The sequence below is a fragment of the Kogia breviceps genome, chromosome 3 (assembly GCF_026419965.1).
Source record: "Kogia breviceps isolate mKogBre1 chromosome 3, mKogBre1 haplotype 1, whole genome shotgun sequence".
Taxonomy (NCBI): Eukaryota; Metazoa; Chordata; class Mammalia; order Artiodactyla; family Physeteridae; genus Kogia; species Kogia breviceps.
Window position 1 is genome coordinate 76827335 of NC_081312.1, and position 17149 is coordinate 76844483.

At 47.3% G+C, this 17149-nt stretch overlaps 3 protein-coding genes across 4 annotated transcripts; 2 read left to right on the plus strand and 1 right to left on the minus strand.

Annotated features, from left to right (window-relative positions):
• Window positions 1-2308: 2308 nt before the first annotated feature.
• Window positions 2309-6065, plus strand: PIP4P1 (phosphatidylinositol-4,5-bisphosphate 4-phosphatase 1). Its single transcript, XM_059057414.2, is given in 8 exon segments — window positions 2309-2455; window positions 2457-2739; window positions 3060-3250; window positions 3619-3725; window positions 4176-4281; window positions 4487-4539; window positions 4637-4727; window positions 5229-6065. Coding segments are annotated over 8 exon segments (1122 nt in total). The 3' UTR covers window positions 5373-6065.
• An 88-nt stretch (window positions 6066-6153) lies between these two features.
• On the minus strand, window positions 6154-9314 carry APEX1 (apurinic/apyrimidinic endodeoxyribonuclease 1). 2 transcript variants are annotated; one of them, XM_059057423.2, is made up of 5 exons: window positions 9224-9314; window positions 8791-8916; window positions 8390-8577; window positions 7100-7292; window positions 6154-6958 (listed from the first exon to the last, which is right to left on the minus strand). In XM_059057423.2, the coding sequence occupies exons 2-5, from the start codon at window positions 8846-8848 to the stop codon at window positions 6441-6443; spliced, it is 957 nt and encodes a 318-aa protein (XP_058913406.1). In that variant the 5' UTR covers window positions 8849-8916; window positions 9224-9314; the 3' UTR covers window positions 6154-6440. The 2 variants fall into 2 exon arrangements, with proteins under 2 accessions (XP_058913406.1, XP_058913407.1); XM_059057424.2 differs by lacking the exon at window positions 9224-9314 and adding an exon at window positions 9098-9215.
• Window positions 9315-9435: 121 nt separating this feature from the next.
• Window positions 9436-16243, plus strand: OSGEP (O-sialoglycoprotein endopeptidase). Its single transcript, XM_059057422.2, has 11 exons — window positions 9436-9934; window positions 11060-11179; window positions 11361-11536; window positions 13968-14063; window positions 14200-14249; window positions 14396-14474; window positions 15112-15177; window positions 15289-15379; window positions 15614-15689; window positions 15790-15888; window positions 16041-16243. Exons 1-11 carry the CDS (start codon window positions 9820-9822, stop codon window positions 16078-16080), a joined length of 1008 nt encoding a protein of 335 aa, XP_058913405.1. The 5' UTR covers window positions 9436-9819; the 3' UTR covers window positions 16081-16243.
• The last annotated feature ends 906 nt before the right edge of the window (window positions 16244-17149 follow it).

Consider the following 17149-nt stretch of genomic DNA (forward strand, 5'->3'; position numbering starts at 1 on the left):
GAGGGAAAAGGCTCTGTGAGGACACAGTGGAGAAGGTGGCTATCTGCAAACCAAGGACAGAGGCCTGCTGACACCTTGATCTTGGGCTTCAAGGCTTCAGAACTGTGAGAAAATAAATTTCTATTGTTTAAGCCACCCAGTCTGTGATATTTTATTATGGCAGTCCTAGCAAACAAGTACACCTCCATAGCCTGATTTTTTCTCAGTCTATGTGAGAAGCCCCCATCCCATAAGTAAGATACGTGGTACCCAGGGTAACATTGAAATTATTTACCTGTATAGTACAGGAGACAACCAATCAGAACAAATGCCAGTCATAAACTGATACCAGCCACACTGGAGTGTCCCAGCTGAATATCCACCCTGCTTGGGACTACAGCTGACAGTATTGCTCAGTACACAAATTTCCCGATTAAGGTAATTAATTAATTAATTTAATAGTCATTTATCAAGCAACTTCTATGTGCCAGGTATTGAGCATCAAAAGGCCTCCATCCCAGATACCATGCATTCTGCCACCTCTGCACTTCTGCCCTTTTCGATATGCGTAGTAGATGATGTGAGTGCAAAAGCATTAAATCATAAGTCAGGGACTTCCCTGGTGGTCCAGTGGTTAAGACTCCACGCTCCCAATGCAGAGAGCACAGGTTCAATCCCTGGTTGGGGAACTAAGATCCCACATGCTGCACAATGTGGCCCCCCCAAAAAAAAAGAAGAACCATAAGTCAGAAGACCTCGACTTTTCTTTTTTTTTTAATTTGGTTATTACTTGGTGCAGTGAGGGGAAAGCACAAGCCATGAAAAACTGAGGTGTTGTCAGTAAGAGGGTGCTAGAAAGAACTTATTATAGAAATGGGCTTGTGTTAAGAGATTTTGAAAGGGTTTAAGGAAATGGGATTTTGCTCTGGATTGAATGCTGTCAGGAAGTAGAGTAATTCTATGATTGGGTATCTAATACATTTTGTCTAGGAGAGAAGACCATATAGAGGCTAAGCTCTAATACGTAAAGAAGTAGCAGTCATTCATATTAAGTGGGGGAGGAGGATATTGGGGATTTTTGTAGCTTGGAGTATGTTCATGTTTTGGGTTTTTTTTGTTATTTTTAAATTTTAAAAGACTTATTTTATTTTTGGCTGCCTTGGGTTTTCGTTGTTGCACGCAGGCTTTCTCTAGTCGCAGCAAGCAGAGGCTATTCTTTGTTGTGGTGTGCGGCTTTCTCACTGTGGTGGCTTCTCTTGTTACAGAGCACGGGCTCTAGGCGCACAGGCTTCAGTAGTTGTGGCACGTGGGCTCGGTAGTTGTGGCACACAGGCTTAGTTGCTTCACAGCAGGTGGGAATCTTCCCGGACCAGGGATTGAACCCGTGTCCCCTGCATTGGCAGGCGGATTCCTAACCACCGCGCCACCTGGGAAGTCCTGGCTGTATGTTTAGATGTTTGAGCTGCTTAAGATCTTTTCCAATACTTGTCAGAATAACCTCCACTAGCAGTCTCCTGCCTGGGGGCAAAGCAGAGACAAGTCAAAAGACTGTCTCTTATGCCATATAAGGTGACTAAAATTTCTTTGAACTTGATTGGTAACTCAGTCAAAAAACTCTTATCATACATTTATAACCGGAAGTCACAAAATTGAGTAAAATGATGAGACATCCTGTAGCGATAGAGGCAGACTCATACAAAGATGCTCTCATAATTTAACCAGGGATGGTGGGAGGGTGCGGTCTGCAAGGCAGCTTCCTGGAGAAGCCGGTCTTGTGAACTGTTCCAGGGTGACTTCAGTGAGAAAGCCTGGGGTGAAAATCTTAACGTTTTAATCCATTTCCTTCTGGCACATCTTCACTCTGACTTTTCACAGGTATTCCTTTGAGTAGAGTGGCTAACCATTGCCTACCTTTCCTACTCCCGGTGCTTAGAACAGCTCAAACTCCCTCAAGCTTTCACTGCAGCTCGTTGAGCCACGCCCCCAGGTTCTGGCTCTAAGTTCGGCCCAATAAAGTTGCGCCCCAAGGATCGCAGGACCAGGGAAGGGAAGCCTCCAGCCAATGAGAGGCCAATTATAACCTCAAAGAGTAGAAAAATGTTTTAGTAATGTTTTTGGACTAATGAGGAACAATGATTATGCGCCCGCTCTGGGCGACTGACAGAGGACCAGCGGCTTCCTGAAACACCAGTGAGCTGAAGCAGCCCTGCCCCACCTCCTGGTCTGGAGGTAGCGCGATGGGCCACGCTTCCAATAGCTCGAAGAACTTCTTGTCACGTGCAGTTTTTGCAGGCCCAGCGGCGCCCTGAAAGTCATGTGACAGTTGACGATGGCGCCAAGCTCCCCAATGGAAAATAGGAGCTGCCTTCTCAGGACCAGAAATTGGTTTGTCTCCGCGAATAATAGCACGACGGGGGCGGGGATAGCCTATCAAGTGCTGTGGGCGAAACGGGGCGGGGCAGGCCACTGGTTGCGGGGCGAGCTGGCCGCGCGGCGCGCAGGCGTCCTGGGGACCCGGTAGCGGCGGCGGTGGCTGCGGCGACGGCAGCGGCGAAGAGCCGGATCCTTGGCCAAAGCGGGAGGCGGCGGTGGAGGCCATGGCGGCAGATGGAGAGCGATCCCCGCTGCTCTCTGAGCCCATCGACGGTGGCGCCGGCGGCAACGGATTAGTGGGGCCGGGCGGGAGTGGGGCTGGGCCCGGGGGAGGCCTGACCCCCTCCGCACCACCGTACGGAGCCGGTAAACATGCCCCGCCCCAGGGTAAGACTGGGCGGGTCCGAGGTGTTCCCGGGGGTACTCTGAGAGGCGTAGGGGGCGGGACCGAGGTCGGGGGCGGGGCCCAAGCGCCAGGTGCGGGAGCTTTTGCACCTGTGACCGGGGGAGGCTTCCTTTCCTCCGCAATCGCGACCGGAGCTTCGGAACGGAAGGGGGTTCTGAGGAATCTGTTAGAAGCACTGATCATAAGATCCCTCTGAGCTTGTCAGAAGGCTTGAGGACCAGTAAGAGTTGCCTTACTCCGTGTAGCTTCAGTGGGGGTGTCTGCAACTGATGCCAGCCTTTCTTTTTACCTTCCTCTTCAGCATTTCCCTCGTTCCCCGAGGGACACCCAGCCGTGTTGCCTGGGGAGGACCCACCCCCCTATTCACCCCTGACCAGCCCGGACAGTGGGAGTGCTCCCATGATCACCTGCAGAGTCTGCCAGTCTCTCATCAACGTGGAAGGCAAGATGCATCAGCATGTAGTCAAATGTGGCGTCTGCAATGAAGCTACTGTGAGTTATACAAATCTGTGAAAAGGGCCCTGTTTCCTAGATCCTCTTTCTGATCCCTTGATTCTAGACCCGGACCTTCAGGCGTTAGCCAAGTGCTCTTGAGGAAACCCAGGTTTCAGTTCCAGGAGTCTCACACAGCCATTTCCCCAGAAGCCACTCACCAAAGCTAATATTTACTATCCCTCACCTTTATACCTATCTTGGATACTTAAGCTTAGTTTTCATTTGCAAATCTCATGTTATATGCCTTTCATTTCTCTGTCCTGGCTAAGCTTTTATCTCTCTGATATTTCCTCAGAAGGTTTTTGGAGGAATTGGAAGGGATTGGGATTAGAGGTTTGCTTACCGATGTCCCCATTATTCTCTAGCCAATCAAGAATGCACCCCCAGGGAAAAAATATGTTCGATGCCCCTGCAACTGTCTCCTTATCTGCAAAGTGACTTCCCAGCGGATCGCCTGCCCTCGGCCATACTGGTGAGAGGGATAATTTGGGGAAGGGCATTAGTGGGGAAAATCGGAAAGCCGAAAAAGGGTGAATGTTTATCGAGAATGTAAAGGTGAGAGAGCCTGGTGTTTATTTAGAAAGAGAAAAAGCTAAGGACTGTTGTGCCTCTAGAATGTTATAGCCATCTTTCTCATCTCTCAATAAGAAGATTGGGAGAAAAGTGGTGTCCTTTAGGAAGATGGAGAGTCTCAGAGACTGGGTGAATTATCCTGAGGTAAAAGGGAAATTAGAGGCCTGAAGTTTAAGCGATGCTCTTCCTCAGGGATTCTCTGGGGTAGGGCTGAGGGGGCAGAGTATCTTAAATGTACAGAGAAGTAGAGGGACTTAGAGAGCCAGGGAGTGGGGGATGTAAAGGAGGAATAATGTAGGGATCCTTAGGATTGAAAACTTTTAAAGCATAGTCTTTTTCTCCTGTACAGCAAAAGAATCATCAACCTGGGGCCTGTGCATCCGGGACCTTTGAGTCCAGAACCACAACCTGTGGGTGTCAGGGTCATCTGTGGACATTGCAAGAATACTTTTCTGGTGAGGAGAGGTACTGGGAAACCCTGGGGGGTGGGGGGGTGGGCAGCAGAGAAGTAGTCATGAATATATTTCTGAGTTATGATAATGAATCCTGAAAAGGTCTGTTCTATGAGGACCCATTTCCCAGCCTCCAGTGCCCCAGGGCTCTCATTGAAGATGACCCTGCTTCTACTATTAATTGGTTTCTCTTTTCCTTTCTCCATAGTGGACAGAGTTCACAGACCGAACCTTGGCCCGTTGCCCTCACTGCAGGAAAGTGTGAGTGATTAGAGAGCGGCATCGTTGAGCTGGGTAGTGAATAGAGTAAAAGCTACAGGGCCATTGCAAGTATCCATTTTTGTTTGTCTCCCCACAGGTCATCTATTGGGCGCAGATATCCACGAAAGAGATGTATCTGCTGCTTCTTGCTTGGCTTACTCTTGGCAGTCACTGCCACTGGCCTCGCTGTGAGTAACCTTGACCCAACCCCTTTCATTCTGCAGCCTCGTCTCCGTAGGCTAAGATTGGGGAAATGGCTATCCTAAAAAGAAGTGAAAGAAACAGTGTTTTTGTTTGTCTTGTTTTTGTTTGTCTTGTTTTAACGCGTAGATGAACTGAAGTTGAAGGAGACTGATAAACGGTCTTTATTGTTACTATCAGAGTAGAAAACAGCTATCTTCTTTATGCAGAGGATAGAACAGTGGAGCAGTGGCTTAGATTGAGTTGCTATTAGGAAACCTGGCTCCGTTGTCAGACATGAAGAAAAACTGACAGATGTCTGGGATTGAGTATGTTCCTGCCTAGTGGAGGGAGCTAGACAGCTGGGCCTTTTAAAAGGTCCCTGAAGGTGGCTGCATGTGGATAGGGGACAGAGACTGAAGCTTGAGTTCCATGTTACTGTTACTAGGGCTCCTAGAAAGTGGTGAGAGATCAACAGTAACCTCATCTTCCTTTTTTTTCTTCATCAGTTTGGCACATGGAAGCATGCACAACGATACGGAGGCATCTATGCAGCCTGGGCATTTGTCATCCTGTTGGCTGTGCTGTGTTTGGGCCGGGCCCTCTATTGGGCCTGTATGAAGGTCAGCCACCCTGTCCAGAACTTCTCCTGAGCCCATGACCCACAGACTGCCTGGCCCTGTCCAGGTGGGAACAGTGACACTATAAAGGGAGTGATGGTAAAAGCCTCCCTGGGCTTCTATAAGGGGAGCCAAGCAGCTGCCTTCCTTTTCCCTGCGGAGAGGTAGGAAGGAACCAGGCCCTCACCTAGGTTTGGAGGAATAAGTAAAACCACTGCTGGCCATCTGCTTTCCTCCAGTGGTTGCTGTGTTTAGGGTGAAGTAGGCAGAAAGTTTCCCCTAAACCTGGGTCCTAAAAGACGGTTCTAGCCTTGTCCTTCCTATATGCTCCCTGAGAGCCACTCCTGTCCCTTATACATTCCAGGGCAGGGTGGGGGTGGGTAGCCCTGGGGGTCTCCCTCCCTCTTGTGCACCATTAGGACCTTGCTGCTGCTATTGCACTTCATCAGGGGCTGGCTCTGGTCTCAGCACCCTCAGTCTCCTCTCCCCCATTCCACGTCCTCTGGGGGTGGGGTCAGCCGCTGCTCTGTACAGAACCACAGGAACTGATGTATATATAACTATTTAATGTGGGGTATGGTCCCCTAGTCCTGTATTTCCCATAATTCCTCCTTTTCAACCTTACCTCCCAGTTGCAGTATTTAACTGGGCTGGGTAGGGTTGCTCTGTCATGGGGGAGGTTAGGGACTCATCCTGTGCTTGTAAATAAATAAGGTCATGACTGTATTCTTTCCCAGTTGTTAAATCTGTGTGTATGAAAGGATGAGGGGAATCTGTAGCCCCACAAAGGGGTAGAATACAAAGACAGCAAGGCTGAAACTATGACTCTTTATTTTCACAGGGACAGTTCAAAGGAAGTCATCAGTAGCTTTTGTTTAATGTAAAAAAAAAAAAAAAAAAAAAAAAAGGACATCCACCCACACAAATCGTGGAGAACTTAAGTCTGTTTCTAGAAGCCTGGTTAAAGGATTCACAGTTTAGAAGGGAAATAACAGTGCAGATTTCTCTAGAGAGCAGTTTTTAAAGCTTGGGGGTAAGAAGTTTAAAGCTAGTTTAGTGGGCTTATTTCCCAGGCTCAAAGTGATTTGGGGGAGGTGTCTGTCACAGTGCTAGATATAGGGTGATGGGACAGTGGTCACTGCCCAGAGCCTTGGAACGGATCTTGCTGTCACACAAAGCAGGCAACAGAGAGTGAGACAATAAGAAATAATCAAGGCGCCAACCAACGTTTTTGGATCGCGCATTCATCATGTATGTCCAAAAGGTATAGGCATAGGCCGTGTTGGGGTAGAGGTGCCGGAAACTGTCAGTCAGTGGCACAGCCTGCAGCAATTCCCCAAAGCCCTGACGCTCTTCGGGAGTGAAGCCAGCATTCTTTTTGTTTCCCTTTGGGTTGCGAAGATCAATTTCTTCATGAGCCACATTGAGGTCCCCACATAGCACAAGGGGCTTGCGGGAAGCCAAACCCTTCAGGAATTTGCGAAAGGCTTCATCCCAGCGCTGGCGGTACTCCAGGCGCACCAGACCTCGGCCTGCATTAGGTACATAGGCTGTCACCAGCACAAATGCATCATATTCAGCCACAATCACTCTGCCTTCCTGATCATGTTCCTCTTCACCTACAGAAACGATGAAACAATTAGCAAAAAGAAGTTTAAGAAAGGGAAAGCAAAGAATAAAGGGATCAAGAATTGGGGCTGGAGTGGGATATCAGCAATTGGTTTGGAAGAGCTGGGCTTTAGGAATCAACAGGGTCTCACCAATGCCATAGGAGACTTTGAGTGGGCACTGGCGGGAGAGTAAGCCCACACCACTGTACCCTTCCTTGTCTGAAGGAGCTGACCAGTACTGATGGGATAGTCCAGAGAGTGCTTGAAGTTCAGCTGGCAGTTTGTTCTCAGAACATTTGGTCTCTTGGAGGCACAGGATATCTGGGGCTTCTTCCTTTACCCACTGTGAGCGAAATGAAAGGTAGAAAAAGTATTATCAATTCAGTAGACATTTATTGAAGAATCTATGTGCTAAGTACTAGAGATACACAGGTGAGGGACTTCCCTGGTGGCACAGTGGTTAAGAATTCACCTGCCAATGCAGGGGACATGGGTTCATCCCTGGTCTGGGAAGATCCCACATGCCGCAGAGCTACTAAGCCTGTGTGCCACAACTACTGAGCCCGCGCTCTGCAACAAGAGAAGCCACCTCAATGAAAAGCCCGTGCACCACAACAAAGAGTAGCCCCTGCTCACCACAACTAGAGAAAGCCCGCGTGCAGCAACGAAGACCCAATGCAGCCATAAATAGACACAGTCTCTGCAGAAGGAGTATAAGTCTAGCAACACACTATTTGAAGTTATAAACTATATAAGTGGCAGGGAGACAAGAAAGAGTGTTCCATGCAACACTGAGAAGATTGGTTTTTTCCCTATAGGCAGAGGATAGCCAGCTAAGATTTTTTAAGTAGTTATTTAAATGTTGGATATGCAGGAAATAAAATGGAGCAAGTCCAGTAACAAGGTTTTTCTGACATGCTAGGAAAAAGATGAGGACATTAAATAAAACAATGGCAGTGGACCTGGCAGAATGGCATTTAAGAAATACAAGTGGGGGGCTTCCCTGGTGGCACTGTGGTTAAGAATCCGGCTGCCAATGCAGGGAACACGGGTTCAAGCCCTGGTCGGAAAAATCCCACATGCCGCGGAGCAACTAAGCCTGTCTGCCACAACTACTGAGCCAGCGCTCTAGAGCCCGCGCTCCGCAACAAGAAAAGCCACCGCAATGAGAAGCCTACGCACCACAACCAAGAGTAGCCCCCGCTCACCACAACCAAGGGTAGCCCCCACTCGCCACAACTAGAGAAAGCCCCCACTTAGCAACGAACACCCAACGCAGCCAAAAATAAATAAATTTATAAAAAGAAAAGAAATACAAGTGGTATGACTTGGTGAAAACCTTGTATCTCTGCCACAAGAAAACGACAGTGCTAGGAACTAAAATGGGAAAAGGTGATTAAACCCCAAGATCGGTACCCCCCTCCCCTTAATTCCACTCACATCTAAACCTTTCTTCTTAATCCAGGCTCGAAGCCCATCCACATTCCAGGAGCAGATCTTCAGTGTGGCTGATTTGCCACCGGGTGAGGTTTTCTGATCTGGGGGGTCCTCATACATAACTGCCCCCTCTCCTGTTGCCTCTTTTTCATTTTTTTTTGCTCCCGCCTTGCTCTTCTTGGCCTCTGGTTCTATAAAATAAGTAATACACAATCATATAAGTTGGCGGTATCCAACTTTGATCCACAGTTAACTATAGATCCACCGAGAGCCTGCAGTTGCCGCGACTTCTTCGCAAACTGCAAAAATGAGTATACAGTCGGTCCGTACCTCCTGTTCATTAAGGGAATTATAGACATCCCCATCGCAGCCTCTAGGGAGATGGGCCTATTTCATTCTCTTACCAATCTTGGGCTCTTCCCCGTCTTCAGCCACCGCTCCCTTTTTCCCACGTTTCGGCATCACTGTAACAAACACCCTTCTGCACCAGTTCCACGTCGCCCACCGAAGCAGTATATTTATCGCGTTGCCTACAGACGCAAAGAAGTAGTGAAACCAGCTAGGGCTGGGGAAGACTCCCCCCTCGGGCGCCCCCGTACCAAGTCCCGCCTTTCAAACCGTGTTATCTCTGAATTCTCTTCCCGCCTCAGTGCACCATCAGCCTTTCAGCCCCTCATCCTCAAGACTAGATCATTTCATAGTGCCTCCTACCCTCCTCACAAGATCGGCCCTCCAGCCAATCGACGAACTTAATTAAGAATCCCGACTTAGGCTTGCCGATCAGAAGTCCAGAGAAGCCCCTACGATGGGCAAAACAACAACAACCCTGTAGCTGACCTGCTTGGGTCGCAGCCTGGCTCCTCCTTAACCCAGCACAAAGAATGGAGCACGATGTGCCCCACGTGGTTAATCGGCGTGGTCACGTGATCTGAGACGCGCCTCCAGAGACGGAGGGATGCTGGTGATTGGTCTGGTTGTACCACGTGACTGAAAGCTCAGCCTTCCCAACCTTCTCCGTGACTCCGGGGCACTGAGGGCCCCAATCCTCCATTCTTGGGCTGTTCATCGCTATGCCAGAATCACGACTCCTTCTGCCACCTTGGCCGGAGATCCCAGAGCTGTGTAAGAGACAACAAAATCAGTGGAGAAGGCTGGGCTGGACCATGGGAGAGAGGCAGAGGAACGGATAGGAATTTAAGGAGCAGATGCCGGTTCAGTGTTCATGGCAGTTAAGAGAACAGGTCCTCGAAGGGGCCTTGATGGGTCGCCGTGACGGGGCTGGCGCCGGCGCGCTACCAGCTGGAATTCTTCGGTATCTGTTCCGGTGTGTGCTGCTCGTTAGCAGCCACCAGCTCGTTTTCTTCAGCGACCCAGAGTCTGCATCCCAGCGCGGACTGGTGCGGGCTCCACGGCCCCAGTGGTAGCTAGGAGCCATGCCGGCGGTTTTGGGTTTTGAAGGCAGCGCCAACAAGATTGGCGTGGGAGTAGTACGGGATGGCGTGGTGCTGGCGAACCCGCGGCGGACTTACGTCACGCCTCCTGGCACAGGTACCGGAGTAGGGAACTTATAGTTTGCGGCGCACTTCTCTGCACAGCATCACTTGCCATCTTCCTAAACATTAGTGAGGAAAGGTGTGGAGCGCATTGTCCCCTCATAGTTTTTGATCTGAGTCTCTGAGATTATGTGACAGTGTTATCACAAGGTTGATGGATAGAAGAGTTACAGGCACTTGAACCTGGATCTTCTGAGCTCGTTCGGCCTTTATTGAGCATCTTTTACGTGCTAATCGTCAGCTGGCTGCTGGCTACAAAAATAGATGTATACGTTTGTTATGGAGCTGGACATGTAGACAGAATTTCACATTATGGTGTGATAAATAGTATAACGTAGATGCAGTCAAAATACACTGTAATGAGAAAGCGTGTAAAGACTCTCAGCTTAGGTGTAGACAGAACTGGCTGGCTTTGCAATATTCAGTAGTTGTTTTTGGACTTCTGTATTCTTAAAATGGGAATGGTAATACCTGCATCATTGGGTCTTGAGAATTAAAGTATCAGACACATTATCACTTTTAGTAAATGTTATTTTTAAGCTATATTGTAACTTGTCTACCCTCCCTGCAAACATCTGCTTACGTAGGAGAAGGCAACTGACTTGCATATACCTGAAAAGCCTCCCTGAGTAGGCGATTTTGTGACAGTTTACTCATTAGGAATGTACATGTATGTTTAGCACTCACTCTTGGCATTTGGGCACCAAAAATGTGAAGATAAATAAAATAGCCAGTGCTTTAAGATGCTCATGGTTAAACTGAGAGAAGTACGGGTAATTATAATGCTGTAATTGTTAAATGTTACATATAGTGTGTTAAATTCAATGATGTGTTAAATTCATGCACACGGTTTGCAGGGTCACAGAAGATCACCAAAAAGTATGAGATAGGTATCACTTGAATTGAGTCCTGAGTAGGAGTTGAGTATGAAGAAGGGCATTTCTGAGAGCTGTGTAGCCTAGCTGAACAGGCTGGAAAGACTATATCTAAAGACATAGAAGACAGGATGCTTGAGGAAAGGGAAAGGGACTCTTCCTACTCCACTAAAACAACTGTTTTGACTTCTACCTACCTTTCTATAGAAAAACTCTGTGATCTCTGACTTGTGTCCATCTCTTAGGATTCCTTCCAGGTGCTACTGCCAGGCACCACCGAGCTGTTATCCTGGACCTGCTGCAGGAGGCACTAACAGAGGCTGGATTAACCTCCAAGGATATTGATTGCATTGCATACACCAAAGGTATGGCTGGGAGAGTGGGCGACAATGGAAGAATATACCTGGAGTCTGGCTAGGTCAAAACAGCCTGCAGCTCACCTCTGCTACCACCATTACCGCCACCCAACCTTCACATCCCCTGCCTCCCCTGGCTCTGTTTTTCCTAGTCTCTATAGGATTCTCACTCCCATTTCTGTCCCCGTAGGCCCTGGCATGGGTGCCCCACTGGTTTCTGTGGCTGTTGTAGCCCGTACTATGGCTCAGTTGTGGAATAAGCCATTGCTGGGCGTTAACCACTGCATAGGCCACATTGAGATGGGCCGCCTCATCACTGGAGCCACCAGCCCAACTGTGCTATATGTCAGTGGAGGAAATACACAGGTATTTAACAGTACTTCACCATTCGTTCTTTTTGTTTCCCCTCAGAGCGTTTTGGTTATTTTTAATGACTGAAACAAAACAGGTCTAAAACCACAACTTCTGGAAGAACCATTTGTTCTTGCTAGTCTCTTTTCAGACTTGACCTTGGCCTCTTGTTGGGCCGTGCGTTTAAGAGCAGGGTCTCTGAAGACATGCTTGCTGACAACAGTTTTTTCCAAGGGGATATCCACAGAGTACCTTGTGGGCATGAGATGATTATGGTTATAAACTTTCACAAAAGACTTGATCTCTGACCTCCTGGCGATTTTCTTCTTGCCAGTGGTAGCCATCACTTTGCAGGGATAGTGAGATGCCATCATCATTGTTCTTCATGATGACCCACCAGAAGCAGCACCACCTTCTCAGGTTTCATGAACTTGCCCATTTTGACAGAAACCACTCGGGACTACGGCAGAAAAGCCCCACCATTCCTTCTTAATTTCTAAGGCACTGTACCAACAACTTTCACGTTCCACCTGAGTGGTGGGAACTGCAAGAGCAAAGCTGGGCTCATCTGAAACTAAACTGTGATATACTAGAAAACCCACAACAGAGTTTGTGGTATTGTATGTTTGGGCAATATGATTAGAACATTAAATGACCTTTATATATGTGGCTGTAGAGATAAGGAATTTCCAATTTAGAGAAGGAAAGAATGGTTAAGGATTGAAGTATTCAAAATAATGAAAGGATTTTCATTTTCATTATTTTGAAGCTTATTTTTTCTATGAATCTTAGCAATTAAAACTAGGGTGCAGGGCTTCCTTGGTGGTGCAGTGGTTGAGAGTCCGCCTGCCGATGCAGGGGACACGGGTTCGTGCCCCGGTCTGAGAGGATCCCACGTGCCACGGAGCGGCTGGGCCCGTGAGCCATGGCCGCTGAGCCTGCGCGTCCAGAGCCTGTGCTCCGCGGCAGGAGAGGCCACAGCAGTGAGAGGCCCGCATACCGCAAAAAACAAAAACTAAGGGGCACTATCCCATTTGTATCTTTACAACAATTGCATGTTTTGTTTTAGATACTGGTGATAAATATATAGAAGTTTTTACTCTAAGAGTATGAAAATATAAATAATTTAGAAAACATTTTATGAATGGCAGAAGGTATTTTAAACTTACAGGTGAAGCCAGAGTTGTTTGGGATACCTTATAAGGTCTTTTTAGGTTGGGATTAGAGAACTCCAGCCTTCCTTTCCCACATAACACCGGATGGGATTATCGTCAGGAATGGTCATTGTCTCCAGCTTATGAAAGGGTTATGTTCTAAAACTTCATCTTGTGAAATAGTTATTAAAGATGAAGCACATATTCCTGTGAAAATGATGTGGCAACTTTAATGGGTAGAGAGCAAGCAACTGGTTGAGGCCTGAAGGATATCATACAACGTTAGGGACTTGGGGTGTGGAAAGTATCAGTGGAAGCTTACAAGAGTTAATGGAGATGAGCAGCAATGGAATTTTCTCTTTTCCTCCTCCCTTTTGAAGCCTGCTTAGGTGTGAAAAACAGAAGATGATTGGGTAGGGAAGTGTAGATGACAGAATTAGAAAGGCAGAATTTTTTCTTTCCTCTTCTGTTGCCAGCTTTTGACAGTAGAGTAAGAGCTACATCAGAATGGAAGAAAATCCCTAGCAGCACCAGAAAGGGAAAGGGACTTATGGTCCTTAGGAAGTACTCACTGTCAGCAGTATGGAGCATATGTGTCAGTGGGTGATAAATACTCTCTGTGCTAGAATCTGGTCACGTATGAAGAATGGACATAAGTTGGTTGCCAGTGCTGAGTTGGATGGGCCATTAGTCTGACCCAGAATGGGGTTTTGAGTTTTGTTTTTTTTGTTGTTGTGTTTCCTGCACTGCGTGACTTGTGGGATCTCAGTTCCCCAACCAGGGGTTGAACGAGCACCTTCAGCAGTGAAAGAGCGGAGTCCTAACCACTGGACCGCTAAGGAATTCCCTGGGATTTTTGAGTTTCTTTTAACTCTACCTTGGTGGTTTCCAAATACCACCACCCTGGTAGGATAACCTAGAAGAACTATGGTTTCCTGCTTCCAAGAAGGAAAGCCTTCCCTAGTACACACTGTCTAGACTGCTTTTAAAGGAATATTAGGAATCTCTAAGCAAGAAAAATGCATCCAAAGTGATAATTTGCTTCTCCCCTGACCTAGACTACCTTCTGTAGACTGGGAATCTGCTCTGGGAATCCTTGGGGTATATATAGACTTCTCAGATAAGGGCTATTAAAAAGTACCCATTGAGGGCTTGGGAAACTACTTTTTCCCATTGCTTATTGCATTTTGGAAGCTCTAGTGACCATGTTGATCCTCTGCTGCATTCTTCCCCAAAGCCTAATGCTCCTCTTTACAGACTTGAGGTTTCATGGACATCCTCATCACCCTTAGGTGATTGCGTATTCAGAACATCGTTACCGCATCTTTGGGGAAACCATCGATATTGCTGTGGGTAATTGTCTGGATCGTTTTGCTCGAGTGCTGAAGGTAAGCTATTGAGGCTACAGAGAACATAAGATGTGAATGTATTTGCGGGGAGCCATGGAAAAGGAGGAGGAAAGTAGTAAATTAGCTTCTTATGTTTCCTGCATACCTGACTTCATCCTCTTTTTCCTTCTGCTAGATTTCCAATGACCCAAGTCCAGGCTACAACATTGAACAGATGGCAAAGCGGTAAGGGGAATAAGGTGGAAGGAGGCTGACTGGTGGGGCGCCAGGAATTTCCCTGTATATATGTTAATGAGGTTTGGGAGGGCTTTGGAGGGTGAGCAGCCAGCTGACTACAGGCTTAAGTGCCTCATATACTCACTTCCACATAGAGGCAAGAAGCTAGTTGAGCTGCCATACACTGTAAAGGGGATGGACGTCTCATTCTCAGGGATCTTGTCTTTCATTGAGGTGAGTGTGGGAGAGGTGAGGAGATGGGTACTTCTCATGCTTTTTAATGAAGCACATGTGTTTTGCTCACCAGTGTATTTTCTACATATAGCATAGTACTGGCCCATGTTAGATGCTGAATAAATTCATTTAGCAAATATTTATTGAACATCTTTTGTGTGCCAGGTGCTGTTCAAGGCAATAGTGATACAAGGTGGAGCAAAACAAAAATCCCTGCCTACTTGGAGCTTGCATTTCATGCAGTGGGGGTGGGAGACAGAAAAAGAAACAAAAAAAAAAAGAAGGGGGGAAATAATAAAATAAAAAGGGTCAGATGGGGACAAGTGCTCTAGAGAAAAATTAACTGGGGTAGGGAATGGAGGGTACCAGGGTAGACATTCATAATTACTGAGTCTTTTTTTTAAGATAATCATAGTATTTTCTTTCTTTCTCCCCCCCCCCCATAATTATTGAATCTTGAAAGACTGCTGCTGGTTTTATAGCTCAGTGCCAGTGAAGGGCAAGGTGTCATATGGGATGTACTGGTAAACTGAATTGTGGTGAAACATGGTGATACTCCAAGTGCACTAATTTTTTGCTCATATGTCATCCCCAAACCACAATTCGTTATTTTATATGTTTTCCCCTTTAACTATAGGATGTAACCCAGCGGATGCTGGCCACGGGCGAGTGTACTCCTGAGGATCTATGTTTCTCCCTGCAGGTAATGGAGTAAAAAGCTGGGACAGAAAGTTGAAGCTGGAGGAGCTTTTATACAGTAGACAGAACTAAGCTGGGCTTCTCTTTGATGTTTTCACCTGTTTGCCTTCCATAGGAAACGGTGTTTGCAATGCTGGTAGAGATCACAGAGCGAGCCATGGCACATTGTGGCTCCCAGGAGGCCCTCATCGTGGGAGGTGTGGGGTGTATGTATCACTGAACTGTGCTTCTCTTTCCTATTTGGGGGCATGTGTATCCTTCTCCTGATACTCTAAATCTCTAAGGGTTTGGGGAAATTACTTGTTTTATTTCTTGTCCTATGCTTCCCACTCCTTGCCCCTGGAATCCCTACTTCATTTTCCTAAGTCAGTGCACATGAGGTGTACAGACTGTGGAGAAATGGCCAAAAGTAAGCTAACTGTACCCCTACCTCTTTGTAGGTAATGTGAGGTTACAGGAAATGATGGAGACGATGTGCCAGGAGCGTGGAGCCCGGCTTTTTGCCACAGATGAGAGGTAAAGGCCCTTTCCCTTTCTTTATTTCTTTTTTCCCCCCTCCAATTACTGTGACTTTCCACGCTTAGATCATGAATTTCACACCTCTTTTCCTTCCCAGATTCTGCATTGACAATGGAGCCATGATAGCCCAGGCTGGCTGGGAGATGTTTCAGGCTGGACACAGGACTCCTCTCAGTGAATCTGGGGTCACACAGAGGTGAGTAGCCCCTTGGAGGAGGTAGACAGGATTAAATGGGAGCTAGGCAAAAATGATCAGCAGGGAAGAGGATCCAGAATTGTGAGGGCAGAGAAGAATGGAAGGGGCTAAGGGGTACCTGTCCACCAAGTTTTTCCTATTTTATTTTACAGGTATCGCACAGATGAAGTAGAAGTGACCTGGAGGGACTAACAAGGTTAACAGAATCGGAGTAGATAGCGCCCTAAGTGGAGACCAAGGGGGGACCCTGGGCCTTAATCTTTATCCTGACATAAGAATCCTGGCAAGGCTGTGGATGCCCCCTCCTATCATTTGAACCTCAAGATGACTCAGCATTAAAATATTTTTGTTTTTATATGTTGATAATCAACTTGTGTTCAGGAAGGATACACAGTTGGCACTGGATAAATTCTTGTTGATGGGGTGATGGGTAAGGAGGCAGGGGGTCAGAGCGGCACCCTGGCTGATTATGCAGGTTGCCTTGGGAGCTGCTGCTCTGGAGCTAAAATTGAGGGGAATCTCTTAGATATTCTAACCTCTCCTTAGTAATGCTATTATCATTGATACTATTTTAGCAAGATCTTATGCTAATTGCTTTATATTTATCATCTCATTTAAATTCTTTGAAGTATAGGTACTCAGGATTTCCCTGAAAATAGCCTGAAGCCAGGTGTAATTTCATGCTAATTGATAACTCAAAAGTAAAACCATCCCTCTTCCATACACTTAGGCCTACAGACATTTCCATTGGCAGGCTTGAGGGAGTGGGCCCCAGGTATACACATCCTCTCTGAAATTAACAGCCAGTCATTAGCAAAAATCCCGCATATGCTCAACCTCTTCTCTATATGTTCCCTTTTTTTGTTTTTTGTTTGTTTGTTTGTTTTCCGGTACGCGGGCCTCTCACTGTTGTGGCCTCTCCCATTGCGGAGCACAGGCTCCGGACGCGCAGGCTCAGCGGCCATGGCTCACTGGCCCAGCCGCTCCGCGGCATGTGGGATCTTCCCCGATCAGGGCACGAACCCGTGTCCCCTGCATCGACAGGCGGACTCAACCACTGCGCCACCAGGGAAGCCCTGTATGTTCCCTTTTTATAGTCCTGCTCTGAGCCCTGGTTTCTCCTGAGGACTCTGCTTCTTTTAGTAGTGGTGGTGGTTTCTCTTACACCCATTGTACCACTGGGCCTGGAGGCAGTGCAAGTGTCCTCATTTTTTCTCATACTATGTTTTTTAAAAATATTTATTTATTTAGCTGCACTGGG